At 39.8% G+C, this 14364-nt stretch overlaps 1 protein-coding gene across 1 annotated transcript; it reads left to right on the plus strand.

Annotated features, from left to right (window-relative positions):
• Window positions 1–5165: 5165 nt before the first annotated feature.
• Window positions 5166–6155, plus strand: LOC130719082 (uncharacterized). Its single transcript, XM_057569725.1, has one exon. It carries the CDS (start codon window positions 5166–5168, stop codon window positions 6153–6155), a length of 990 nt encoding a protein of 329 aa, XP_057425708.1.
• The last annotated feature ends 8209 nt before the right edge of the window (window positions 6156–14364 follow it).

Here is a 14364-nt window from a genome sequence, read left to right on the forward strand (position 1 = left end):
AATGATTTCATCGTCTTCATCATCACATCAACGTCTCACTCGTCCAAACTCCACCACCATCAACTCTTCCCACCGTCTTAACCATCAACGTCGTCTTCGCCATCAATGTCGTCTTCACCCTTTCTCTCTCCTTGTCCTGGATCTGGCCAGCCCTGCAATTGTGGAAGTTGACCTTGATGAGGAGATAAAGTGGAGAAGTTTCATCCCCTCATTCACATCTCTTCAACAACTTCCTCCTTTATCTGATCTAAGGAGTTGAAGTTTATGATTGGAAGAGAGAAGAAATGGAGGTTGAAGATCTGATCCCAGTAAAATCAGGGGGTCTCATCGCAACAAAGAGGATCTTGTCATGGCAAAGGTAATTTTAGGTTATGGTTCCTCCACGGTTCTCGATTCTGGATTCATTTCTAGTTTTGAGTTCTTGAAAGTATGTTGGGGTTTTGAGGAGGTCATCTCCTCACGGTAGATGAGACTTGTATGGTGGAGGCGGTTCTGGTTAGGGTTCTAGATTTATCTTTTGTAGATCATGAGTGAAGAAGAGTTTCAGTGATATGTGCTTTGTTCTATCTCCCTTGATGTATCCTTCCTTTGTTTGAGCCATGCATGCGGTATTATCTTCATATATGGTTGTTGGATGCATCTTTCTAGAAGACAAACCACAAGTATCGAGTATGCATTGAATCACAGATCTCAGCCAAACGCATTCTCAACTTGCCTCGTGTAATGCTAATATTTCTGCATGGTTAGGTGATGCAGCGGTTATAGTTTGTTTCGTAGATCTCCATGAAATAGTTGTTCCACCACAAGTAAACATATAACCTGTTTGAGATCTCCCATTATGTGGGACTGGGAAATATCCAACATCTGCATAACCAATTAGGTCAATCTTGGACATATAAGGAAAAAATAAACACATATCTATTGTGCCTATAAGATAACGAAAGACTTGTTTTATTCAATTTCAATGTCTTCATGTAGGTGAAGAACTATATCTTGATAATAAGTTAACATAAAAGGATATATCAGGTCGAGTATGACTAGCAAGATATATTAATGCTCTGATCACACTAAGGTATGGTACTTCGGGACCAAGTAATTTTTCATCCTTTTCTCGAGGTCTAAAATGATCTTTATTTACGTCTAATGACCTTACAACCATTGGAGTAGACAATGGATGTGATTTGTCCATGTATAATCTTGTTAGTACCTTTGCGACATAAGTATCTTGATACATAAATTCTCCATCATTTAGATACTCAATTTGTAAGCCTAGACAACATTTAGTTATTCCCAAATCTTTCATCTCCAATTCTTTTTTTAGGCAATCTACAGCTTTTGGAAGCTCTTCTGGAGTTCCAATAATGTTCAAGTCATTGACATAAACAACTATTATGGCGAACTCATGCTCATACCTTTTCATGAATATGGAAGGGCAAATTGGATCATTTTTATATCCTTCTTTCAGCAAGTACTCACTAAGGCGATTACACCACATACGCCCAGATTGCTTTAGACCATAGATTGATTTATTCAATTTAATCGAATAATCACCCCGAGGGTTAGAAATGTGTGCTTCAGGCAACTTAAATCCTTTAGGGAGTTTCATATAGATGTCAGTATCAATGATCCATACAAATAAGTTGTAACAACATCCATTAAGCGCAAATCAAGCTTTTCACGTACTGCCAGACTAATTAAGTATCGAAAAGTAGTTGCATCCATCACAGGCGAGTACGGTTCTTCAAAATCAATTCCAGACCTTTGTGAGAAACCTTGGGCAACAAGCCTTACCTTATATCAGACAATATCACCATTTTCATTTCTTTTCCGTACAAAAATCCATTTATATCCAACTGGATTTACACCCTCAAGTGTACAGGCTACATGCCCAAAAACTTTACGCTTCTCAAATGATTTTAACTCAGCCTCAGTTGCGTCTTTCCATTTTTGCCAATCATTTTTTTGTTTGCATTCATTAACAGATTTTGGCTCATGATCATCATTATCGTTTAACACATCTGGTGTTGTGTTATGTGCAAAAATGTCATCAATGTTGACTTTGTTTCGATCTCATCTTACTTTATTCACGACATAATTAAATCTCATCATTTTCAATAGTTTCAGGTACCTGAGTTTCTTTTGACATTTTGTACTTTTAATTATGTCTTGCTGCTCTTCCGGAGCTATCATATCCTCGTTTATGCCATCTTGGTTCTTATCTCCTTTTATTTTTCGAGGTTTTTTTATCTTTGGAACCTGCAGGCCTGCCACGCTTCAGGCGTGTGGTATATTCATTTGCAACACTAGATTGTCCAACGAGGACGTCAATCTTTAATAGAGCGTTAGCTGCTGGTACATATGACTTAGTAACTCTCTTTGGATCGGCAAATGCGTCTGGCAATTGGTTAGCTAAATTTTGCAAATGAATTATGTTTTGAACTTCTAGTTCACATTGTTTTGTTCGAGAATCAAAATGAGAAAATGCTAATTCATTCCAGATAAATTTTCTTTCCCAACTGCTTATTCTCTCCCCTTAATATCGTGAACTCTGATTCGTCAAAATGATAATCAGCAAATCGAGCAGTAAATAGATCTCTCGTTAAGAGTTCAATATATTTTATAATAGAAGAAGATTCATATCCAACATATATCCCTAGTTTTCTTTGAGGGCCTATCTTTGTGCGTTGTGGTGGAGAAATATTAGGTTCTTGACCATGAACCATTTGCATTGGAGAGTGTTTATGATAGCTCGTTGGTCTGATGCGAATTAATGTCGCAGCATGTAATATTGCATGTCCCTAGGAAGAGGTTGGAAGCTTTGAACTCATAATTAATAGCCTTGCAGTTAACTGTAAGCGTTTAATAAATGATTCCGCAAGTCCATTTTGTGTATGAACATGTGCTACAAGATGTTCAACATCAATTCCACTAGACATGTAATAGTCATTAAAAGTTTGAGATATGAATTCACCAGCATTATCAAGGCGTATTTTCTTGATTGGATAATCAGGAAAATGTGCTCGCAATCTAATTAATTGGGCAAGTAATCTAGCAAATGCCAAGTTGTGAGAAGACAATAAAGGTACTTGTGACCATCTTGTTGACGCGTCAACTAAAACCATAAAATATCTAAATGGTCCACATGGTGGGTGTATTGGCCCACAAATATTACCTTGTATCCGTTCTAAAAATAGAAGTGATTCACTCCCAACTTTGTTGGTGATGGTCGAATAATCAATTTCCCTTGGGACCAAGCAGTACATGTTAATTCATTGGTTTGAAGAATCTTCTGGCTCTTCAATGGATGTCCACATGAATTTTCAATTATTTTTCTCATCATAATGGAACTGGGATGACCTAACCGGTCATACTAAATAGAAAAATATGCAAACTTCTGGTTTACAGTAGCATTTATTTCAATTATACTAATTCTTGTGTAGTATAAACTAGATGAGAATGCATGTAATTTTTCAAGTGTTCATTTTCTCCCTGATATCACTCTTGTGATACAAAGATATTCCACATTTTCTTCATTCATGGTCTCAATGTGATATCCATTTTGACGTATATTTTTGAAACTTAATAAGTTTCTATGAGATTTAGAGGAATATAGTGCATTCTCAATATTCAATTGTGTTCCTCTATGTAACAATATTTTAGCTCTTCCGGAGCCTTCATTCATTTTTGTAGTACCAGATATAGTACGGACATTTGCTTCTTGCATTACCAAAAAAGAAAAATAAAACTTATCATTGAGTATTGTGTGCGTGATTACACAATCATTGAGACAAACATCTTCACCATTTGAGGTGGTAACATCAGCAGGAACGTCCATTTTGTTTGAAAAATGAGAGGACTATCGTGCTGATAACGTGTTTAGAATAAGAGTGGGTAAAACAAGTATATAGAGGAGAAGAGGTACAGAGAAGCAAGAGTCTAGAGAGAAACTGTGAATAGGGATATGTTGCTTGATGCAACCTCTCTATATTTATAGCATTAGTCAATGGACTAAATATAAGGAGATAAGAGTACATGGACTCGTTCAATGGTCATCCTATTCATAACATTATGGTATTATCATTTATTAATTAAATTTCAAAAAAAATCATTTATTAATTATAAACTGAGGCCCTATACTATATGCTTCGCTAAGTAGCAAGATGCATATGAGTTTTCCAAATATATTTATGCATAAGGTAATAAATATAGGTATATTTTATTGGGTACGCCACAAGCCCACAACCATGTCCCAGACAAATAAGTAAGAAGAACCTCGAGAGGTAGGGCAAGGAGAACCTCACATTACAAAACACAACCTCCAAATACATATCAAAAAGAAATCTTCCTAGTAGATTCACACATCCACTCGTGTGATCCTAAGAAAAATGAAAAGAGAATCCTAATTATTAAAAAACTCAATTTTGAAAAAGGAACTTGAGGTTTGTTGGAGTGAAAAATAATAGAGTCACGTATTTATAAAATCCAAATATTTAGATATTTATACTCTAAAAGGTCAAATATACTATAAATACTTTTTGAACCCGATAACTCTCATCATCTTCGCATGAGTACAATTTTGATTTTTTGAAATGAAAAAAAAAAAGGTTTTGGGCAAGATATTTCAACCGTCGACAATTATAAGACTAATCTCTCACTGCACAATCAGAGCACTAAATGATAAAGGGCTATCCAATGAGTTTTCTCTATTCACAAGAGTTGAGATTCACACCGCTAAACACTTACTTAACGGGTGAATTGCTGAACCACTACGCCAACCATATTAGTTAGATTTAAAATAATTGATAAAAATTAATAGTTTTCTTCTTTGTCCTTTTGTTTTTTGTGACAAGCTTCCCCGTCTGAATCAAACCATAACATCATATTGAGTGCGTTTCACTAAATAGCATAGCACAGCAACAAAAAGTCAAGTGTACCAAATTTCATAAAAAGTGGAAAAGAAAAGAGAGAGAAGGGGAAAAAGGGTGAAAATTGAAAGGGATATAGGAGTATAATTATCTTCTCTTGCTCTTTCTCCACCAACAATACAAACACAAACAAACAAAACAGAGAAAAACAGAGGAAAGAAAACAGAGGAGAGTGACTGGTGGGTGAAGAACACTCCTCAATCATCATCTCTGAAGAACAATCAGCAAAGATTGACAATCATGAAGCTACACACGAAACCCATTTCCAGTCCTGGTCGAACGGAGAAGTTCCCACCGCCATTGATGAGGTTCTTGAGAACCAGCACAGGGAGCAGAAGCAGAGGAAGGTCAAGGTCTTCAAGCAGCACTGTCTTCCTCAGGAAGAAGAACAACACTGTGATTGAAGCACTAGAACCCTCTTCACCTAAAGTCACTTGCATGGGACAAGTGCGAGCTAGAAGGTCACGACCCTCATCCTCCTCCGCCGGAGCTCCGACCAGTTCCCGCCGCCGCTGCTGCTGCTGTTGGTTCCCACATGCTCTGTTTTGCGGCATTTTTAAGACCAAACCTGGTTCTTGCTGCCAATGCAAACCGGTTCAGCCCAATTGGAGATTCTTCTGCTTCTTCCGGAGAAGGAAAAAGGAAGAAGCTTCAACGAAAAAAACCGGGTCAAGTTTCAGTGACAGTGAAAACGACGAGTCAGAAAACGATGAATCAGAAATTGAAAACAGAGTAAAAGCCAACGCGTTTGTCTGTAACTCTTCTTGTTCTACCACGCCACCGAGAAACGCTTTGTTGTTAACGAGATGCAGATCAGCACCTTATCGTTCTTCATCTCTAGCTTGTAGATTCTGGGGTTCTCCGTTAAGGAACGAAGAAGAAGGAGAAGGAGAAGAAACAGAGCATGAAAACAGAGTACCCTCTGAGACCCAGAGACCCAGTGAGAGTGATTCCGTTGAAGGGATGAACAAAGACCAAAAGATGGAGGAAAAGTTGCGATTCTTCAAAGAGCTTGAAGATTCGTTCAGAGAGAGATTAAAGGAGTCAGAAAAGGTTCATGAATTGAAGAGAAGAGACCAAGAAGAAGAAGAAGAAGATGAAACAGAGGGTGATTCTGCTAAGCCACTGGTTCTTACACGGTGCAAATCGGAGCCGGCGAGAATCGCCGCACAGAAACTTGAACCTGAGGTAAAGGATTTCAGGGAAAAAGACAAGTTTGGGTTTTGCTGATAAATGCACTCCACATGCTCTCGAGTTAATTTCTCAGTCAAAGTCATTTCCCTCTGTTTTTTACTTTATCACCTTGTTCTTACTATTAAGGTTGTGTTTGGTTTTCACTTTGGAAGTCCGTTTGGGATATTAGAATTCGAGATCATACATTCCAATACCCCAAACGTGAAAGAGTTTTGAACCTCAGTTTGGTGAAAACGCTTTTAAATTGAAAACTAAACAGACACTAAGTTGAATAGGATATAGTTCTAGAAAGTTTTTTCTTGCTTTTCCTTTTTGACCACATTTGTATTACGGGGCTTAGAGAGAATCTCTTTAGCTCTATGGTTATATTAATATCTATCATATATGTGAAAAATGTACCTTGCTAGATCATACACATGGAAGAAAGAAACTAGTTAATGCCATTGTTTGTTTGTTACTATTATTAAACAAGTTTGAAGCTTTGGGTTTTCTCAGCTTTGTTGTTGTTGTTCTTGTCGGGGTGTAATTTATTTGGTTCCATGTGTTGTGGTCATCAAACTCGTCCAATTTCAGCAGCATCTTTGGATTCTCTGACCAAGTGAGAAACTAGGAAGTGGGAAGTTAATTTAGTCATATCTTTTATGACTTTGAGGTGAATAGCATCAAAGTTATAATGGATTTGTGTGCTCCACGATGTGTGAAATTATTTGGCTAAATTATTTTTAATTTCAATTCTGGCATATCAACATGAAGTGCGGTTTAGCCACTAAACAAAATTCAAATGTGTACTTGTGCACGCTTTAAGGGTTCAGAGCAGATGATAATAAAATAAATAAATAATCATATGGATTAGTAATAATGGTGATTTATTACTAGTTGGTTAGCTAAAGGATTGGTTTGCAATTTTCTTGTTTTCAGACAAGGTATGTGGCCTTTGTCAATCCAAATTGGTTAAGGCCAACATCCAGAAAAGATTTGGTACCAAACCACTTTCATTGTCTATTTACTTTACAATAAGGAGTTGTTGACTTGTTGCTTGCTCAATTAAGTTTGATGGTGACCACAATGGCATAAATGAGGGTCAAGATTTTCTCATTTTGAAACTTCACATGAGACTCTTATGTATTCAGTTGACATTGGTTGACGCATTTGGACATTAGGATCTAGCTTTGAGTCTCACCTAATGGTGTGAGGTTATTAAGTTGGTAGACATTTCTTTTGAGGAGATAATCCTCCCCTATCTATCTCATTAGCACTATGTCTGATAAGTTTAGAAGTGTCTCTCTCAGCCATTTTTCCCGAAAAAAAGTGATATTATCTCCTCTTTTATATCTAGGTTTGAGTCTCACCTCGTGTGGGTTTGAATCCCTCTACAAACAAAAATTTCAAGTTGGTAGACATTCCTACTCGAGAATTGGAGGAGACAATCTCCCCAACCTATGTCATTAGAACTATGTCCGGTAGGTTTAGAATTGTCTCTCTTAGCCTTACCATTTTTCTCGAAAAAATGTTATTTTTTCTTCTTTTATATCTATTAATTATTCAACTAAATATTATGAAGTGAGAGCTAAATAAAAAAATTCACCTGACAATAAAAAAATCTTCTTATCTAAATTGTGGAATAATGAGTAACTTCTTTATTTCACGACAAACACTCTTCTAAAATTACTATGCTCTCTTTAGGATCATAACAAAAACACAAGAAGAGGATTGATGATGTCTTTTCTTTTAAAATTTATGTAACAAATTTTTGAAATACACATCAATAGTTTTCATTCTCAACATCAACTATTCAGTATTTCTATCATTCACCATTCATCCACCTCTATTCTTTGGCATCCTCCACCACCACCATCATTGTCACCATTTGCACCTACACTCCATATTGCCACCATGATCCACCACTACCCACAATACTACGTTAGTTGGTGATTATGTTGGTAGAAGATGTCTAACAACGACAACCATAAGTTTGTAAATTTTAGAACAAATTTTCTTAAACCAAAAACGATTAAAAATTTAAACTGATAACTAATATCAAAATTTAACTTAAACTACTCGCGTACGGGCCTAAGGCTATGTTTGGATTGATGGAACATAATGGAGTGGAGCGGAGCGGAATGGAATTTAATGGAACGGAATGGAGCGGAGCGGAATGGAATACAAATTTCATTCCATTATTTGGATATTTTATGACGGAGCGGAAAAAAGTTACCACTGCATTGTTTGGATAATGGACGGAACGGAATGAGTTATAATTTTTATTATTCCTATATTACCCTTATTTTAAAATAAAAGACAACCTGAAAAAGCAAGTGACACATTTGTGTAATTCATCAATCTCTCTAGCAAACCAGATTCATAATTCATCCGTATAGGACTCCAAGATTTTTTTTTGGTAAGCTAATGTAATATATAAATAAAAGAGAAGCTAGGGACCCCTCAACCCAAAATTACAATATATACAGTACCCAATCTAGAGTTCTGCAACAATTCTAATTCTGCTATAAAACTATCAGCAAGACTAAAAGCAAAAAAAAAAACAGAACAAAGACAAGCCTTGAGACAGAACATGACTGGGTACAGTTCAAGAAGAGGCCGCACCAACACAAGTTCAAAAACCGATCCTACTCCCAGGAAAATTCAGATGAAGCGTAAGCAAAAAATTGGATTGGAATGTCATTCATAAGTAGAGCAAAAAAAACTCACATTGCCAAGGGAAAAGATTGCAGCAGAGAGCAATTGCAGGGCAAAGGGGAAAGCCAAGAGAAGGAGCAAACAACGATGGCAGCAACAGAGAATGGGTGAAAGAGTATTATCAAGGTAAAAGGCGCGAGGCTTTTGTCATCTGCCGCCAGATTTTGTTACGTGATGGGAGAAAATTAGGGCACCAACTAGGAGAAGTTATGCATGGAGGTTACTATGGGTAGAATTGTATTTTCATAATTTAATTAAGTGACCAATTTTTCTTTTCATTCCTTTCCATCCAATTTGAGGGGGAGCAAATCTGATGGAATGTAATGGAGCATGATGAATGTTGGACCATCACTTACCACTCCCTTCCATCCTATTTTAAATAAAACAAACAATGGATCACTCCCTCCTTCCCACCACTCCACTCCACTTCATCCCCCTCCCCCAATCCAAACAAAGCCTAAGGGTTTGTCTTTTAAGATGGATTTAGACTTAAATCAAAGGTCTAGATTTTTCTTTGGTAGATTTAAACATTAACAAATATTTTTGAATATTTTTATTTGCAAAGCCTACGATCATCAGACTAAAATTTCCTTGATGTTATGAGATTACATTATATGGAGTAGACCAACTATCTATCAACAGTGGTAGACTTTGTTAGTAGTATTGAATATTTTTTACAAATAATGAATGCTACTCTTATAAGTAAACTTCACAGTGGAATAAAGGTACAAGGAGATGGTTAAAAGTAGGGGTGCACATGTTCCGGGTCAACCCAATGAAACCATCCAACCAGTGGCGGAATAGGATATAAAAATTGAGGGGGCCAAAATAAATAAGATTTCAATCATGTACATATAACATAAAAATAAAGATTAAACAAATTCTTATACATGAATATTGAGATTATTTTCGTTACAAAATAGTGAGAATTTATTATAAGTTAGAATAATAATCTTAAAATTTTACATTTTCTTTTTTAAATTTTTTGATCTTTTTAATATTTGTGTACCTTTACATAAAATTTTTTATAACTGTTCCCACAAGTCTTTTATTTAAAAAAGAATGCAATTTTTTACTTAGTTATTAATTTTTGAGAGAAATTTATCACATTCAAATATTGTTATCTTAAAAAAAAATTCTCAATTTTGAAAAAAAAAATTATTTTACTTCTGATGATTTATATTTTCTGGTAAAAATTAAACATATTGCATTTATATATAATTCTTTCTAAAATTGGAATATTTCAAAGTCTTAAATTTTTATGAAAATAAAAAAAAATGGCAATGCAATTCATTTTAAATTGGTATGCTAGATTTTTTTTCGATGAGTGGGGTGGGCTCAATAGCCCGAACTACAAGCCTCTAAAATAAATCGTGGAGGCACTATCAGCCAAAAAAGGAATCGAACAAAAACTAGGAAGGGAGTCAAAACTACGGAACCCGGTTCCCGGATCCATCTCAAACTTAGCAAGCGCATCTGCCACAGAGTTGGCCTCACGAAAAACATGACCCCAAGAGACTTGAACAAAGGTACGCAGCACCCGACGAATTTCCTCCACCAACGAAGCACACGAGTGACTGTCCACACAACCACCAGAAAGCATACTGATACAGATAGTAGAGTCTGACTCAATAAACACCCGGGGAAAGCTCCTCTATCGCAGCAGTCGTACCCCAAGCAAAGTTCCCCACAGCTCTGCTTGCACGACAGAAGAGTGCCCCAAATGCTTGGAATACGCAGCCACAAAGGCGCCAAAGTGGTCGCGGACAATGCCACCACATGCTCCAAAACGCGAATGAGAGGAGAAGGCTCCATCCGAATTCAGTTTGACCCACCCCTCAGCCGGAGCAACCCACCGATTAATAGGAGAATCGACATTGGGTTGGGCCACCCTTGTCACCGGAGCTAGCCTCAAAGCTTCCCTGTAGTGCATAACTCTGGCCATAATCATGTTGCACCCCGACGATGCACGTGGCTCGATACCTTCAAACACCCTCTTGTTCCGCATCCACCACAAACAATCCAGTGCCACACCAAATACTAGAGACCAATCATCAAAGCCAAACCGCAATCCTGACCAAGTCACATTGCTCTGAATCCATTCTTCCAAAGCCATTGTGAAGAAAGTTGAATCCGCTCCTTGCCTTATCATCACCAGCCAAATCTCTCTAGCCACCGAACAGTCCCTCAGGACATGCAATATGGATTCAGTAGCATCACAACCAGGACACACACTCGACGAAACCAAGTGACGACGATAGCGCTCCTGGTTTGTGGCTAAGCACCCTGATACCACCCTCTAGAGGAAAAGATTGATCCGATAAGGTCCACGCCATGCCCAAAGCGATCGCATCAAAGGGGATGAAGCCAACTGCCCATGCCCTGCTAAGACCTCATAAGCTGAGGCAAGAGAGAAGGAACCATCTGCTGCAGGAGACCACGCCACTGAATTGGCTCCAGCCTGAGGATCCGGGGGTTTAGAGCCTAAAATGAGAGCGCAGATATTCATAGGGACCCAATGAAGCAGCTTTGCCTGATCCCACTCTCCCGTATCAAAGACAAAATCTGTGACCCTTTGAAGGGGGCAACACTCCCAACCATGAGCCCAAGCCTGATTACACAGTTTACCTACACTTGGTAACCAGTTATCACTCCAGAAGTTCACCCTACCACCATCCTTGACACGCCAACACACCTTAGGTTCCACTAAAGCCCACCCATCACACACTCCTTTCCAGAATCGCGACCCTGGCTTCCTAACATCCATCTGAGGTAGAAGGTCCTGCCCACAACCATATTTTGAACGGACCACTCTTCCCCACAAGCTATCCTTCTCCTTACAAAGCTTCCAGGCTGCTTTCATCATGTAACTCTGATTGACTAGGCGCGATTGCCGTAAGCCAAGACCCCCCACCTCCTTTGGAGTACATAAACTAAACCATCGCTTCCAGTGAAATTTCCTCCCATTCACAGAATCGCCCCAAACAAAGGATCTGCTGACTTGGTCCAACTTCTCACATAGAGTCACCGGGAGGGGTGTCGTTTGCATCACATAACTCGGAAGCGATTTCAACACCGATTTCGTTAGTGTTAGGAGTCCTGCAAAGGAGAGCTGAGTACACTTCCAATTACTCATATGCTGCTTCGCCCGTTCCAGAATATAGTTATAAGACTCCATACGCTGCCTTACTTGTCCCACCAGAACACCTAGGTAGCGGCCCAAGTTTGCAGCCCGCTGGAACCCGAAACCATCACTGATTTCTTGCCTCACAGCATCATGGACATTACTAGAGAAGAAGATCCGCGTCTTATCTTTGTTCACTCGCTACCCGGAACACCCAGATAACATATCCAAATACGTGTTAATCACCTCCACCTGCTCTAAAGAAGCCTCTGCAAACAAGATCAGGTCATCCGCAAAGGCTAAATGAGAGAGTTCGGGGCTAACACGACGAAGCTTAATGGGCTTCCACAGCCCCAACTCTACCGCAATACCAATCATCTGTGAAAGCCTCTCCATGCACATAACGAATAAGTACGGAGAAATCGGATCACCTTGGCGAATGCCTCGCTCCGGCTTGAAAGATTCCAAAGTTTCCCCATTCCACAACACTTGCATCCTGGCTGATGTGATACAATGGAAAACCAGGGTCACAAAGCTTTCAGGAATCCCCGCATCCAATAGAGTGTCCCAGACAAAGGGCCACCGCAGCCGGTCATAAGCCTTTTCGAAATCGATTTTTATTGTTATCCACCCAACCGATCCCTTTTTAATTTTCATGGAATGCACAACCTCCTGAGTAATAATGATGTTATCACTACTATGTCGCCCTGGAACGAAACTGCATTGTTGCGGGCCAATCAACTGACACATAGCCTCCCTCATTCTAGAAGCTAGTATTTTTGTAATCACTTTATATGACACGTTACACAAGCTTATGGGTCTGAAATGCTTGAGAACCGTAGCTTGACCCATTTTCGGAATGAGAGTGATTAACGTATCATTCAGATCCTCAACGGACCCTGGATTTTGGAAAACCGATTTCACCAGCTCACAAAGTTTAGGACCAACCACCCCCCACTGGCTATGGTAGAACAAGGCATGGAAACCATCCTTCCCCGGAGCTTTAAAACCACCAATACTGAAAATAGCATCTCTGATCTCATCCTCAGTCACTTGTCGACCCAAGTCATGGAACGTTTCATCATCAAGGTTGGGAAAGCAGCCGGATAAGCACAACGGCTCATAGTCACCTTCCTCGGAGTACAGGCGCTTGTAAAAGTCCATTACCATTCCTTCAAGCTTCGCCGGCGAGCTAACCCAATCACCACTATCATTTTGGAGCTTGGAGAATTGTTTACGGCGTCTCCGCACCACCGCCGTACCATGAAAGTATCTCGTGTTCCGATCACCAAAGACCAACCAATTGCTACGATCTTTCTGGAACCAAAGGAGCTCTTCGTGTCCCAACACCTCCTCAAGCTCAAGCCAAAGATCTTTCTGAAGTGCCTCAAGCCCTGCGTTGGGCCCATGACCCAAACAATTTGAGATCCCATTAAGCCTGCGCAAGAGCTTCTGCTTCCGCTTGAAGATGTCACCAAAGACATCTCTATTCCAGGTCTGAAGACTCTGTTGCATGCTAGTAACCGTATCACTCCATCGTAAGGACGAGTCCCAAGCTTGATTGACTACTTCCTTAAACCCTGGATGAGTCAACCACGCAGCAAGCATACGGAACGGCCTACGATGGCGATTAATACCCAGCGGCTCTGTCAGGGACACTAGAAGGGGCGAATGGTCAGACTTCAAGGGATTGAGATGCGTGACCGACGCGTCTGGAAACTGCAATCTCCAGTCCAAGTTAGCCAATCCCCTGTCCAACCTCTCTTTTAATCGTCCACGTTGCCACGTAAAGCATGGCCCCATGAACCCCAAGTCTATTAGCTCACACTCTGCGATCACCGACGCAAACTCCACTGCACCGCGAGGAGGTGAAAGGCTGGTGCTCCCCCACCGCTCTTGGTCGGAAGTCACGGCGTTGAAATCTCCAACTAGCATCCAAGGACAGTCCATCGTTGCACTCATCTCGTGCATGGCCTCCCACAATCCTGCCCTCGCAGCATATCTAGGGCTCCCATACACTGCCGTGAGAAGCCAGCTCGCACCCCTTTTCCAACTCACCATTAAAGACAAGTACTGATCGGAAGAGTTTGCTGGTTGTACGGTCCAAACAGAAGAGTCCCAGAGGCACCAGATTCCTCCCGAACGACCCACCGCATCTACCTTAGCTGTACCATCAAAACCAAGTTTAGAAATCACACCATCTGCCACTGACCCACTGATCTGTGTCTCCAGAAGAATCAGAAAGGAGACAGAATGCATTGCACAAAGATCTTTAACTAGAGTACGAAAGCCTATCAACTTCGCACCTCTGCAATTCCATGACATAATAGTCATTTAACACTGCTTGGAGATGTTAGGGCTCTGAGTCCCCTTGGCACGTTGTTGAGCAAGAGCTGCTCCATCTAACCCATTATCCAGTCCCCT

Source organism: Lotus japonicus, chromosome 5, assembly GCF_012489685.1.
Source record: "Lotus japonicus ecotype B-129 chromosome 5, LjGifu_v1.2".
Lineage (NCBI taxonomy): Eukaryota > Viridiplantae > Streptophyta > Magnoliopsida > Fabales > Fabaceae > Lotus > Lotus japonicus.

Excerpts from the sequence above, each read along its gene's own strand:
- LOC130719082 (XM_057569725.1), top strand. The coding sequence starts at position 5,166 with ATGAAGCTACACACGAAACCCATTTCCAGTCCTGGTCGAACGGAGAAG.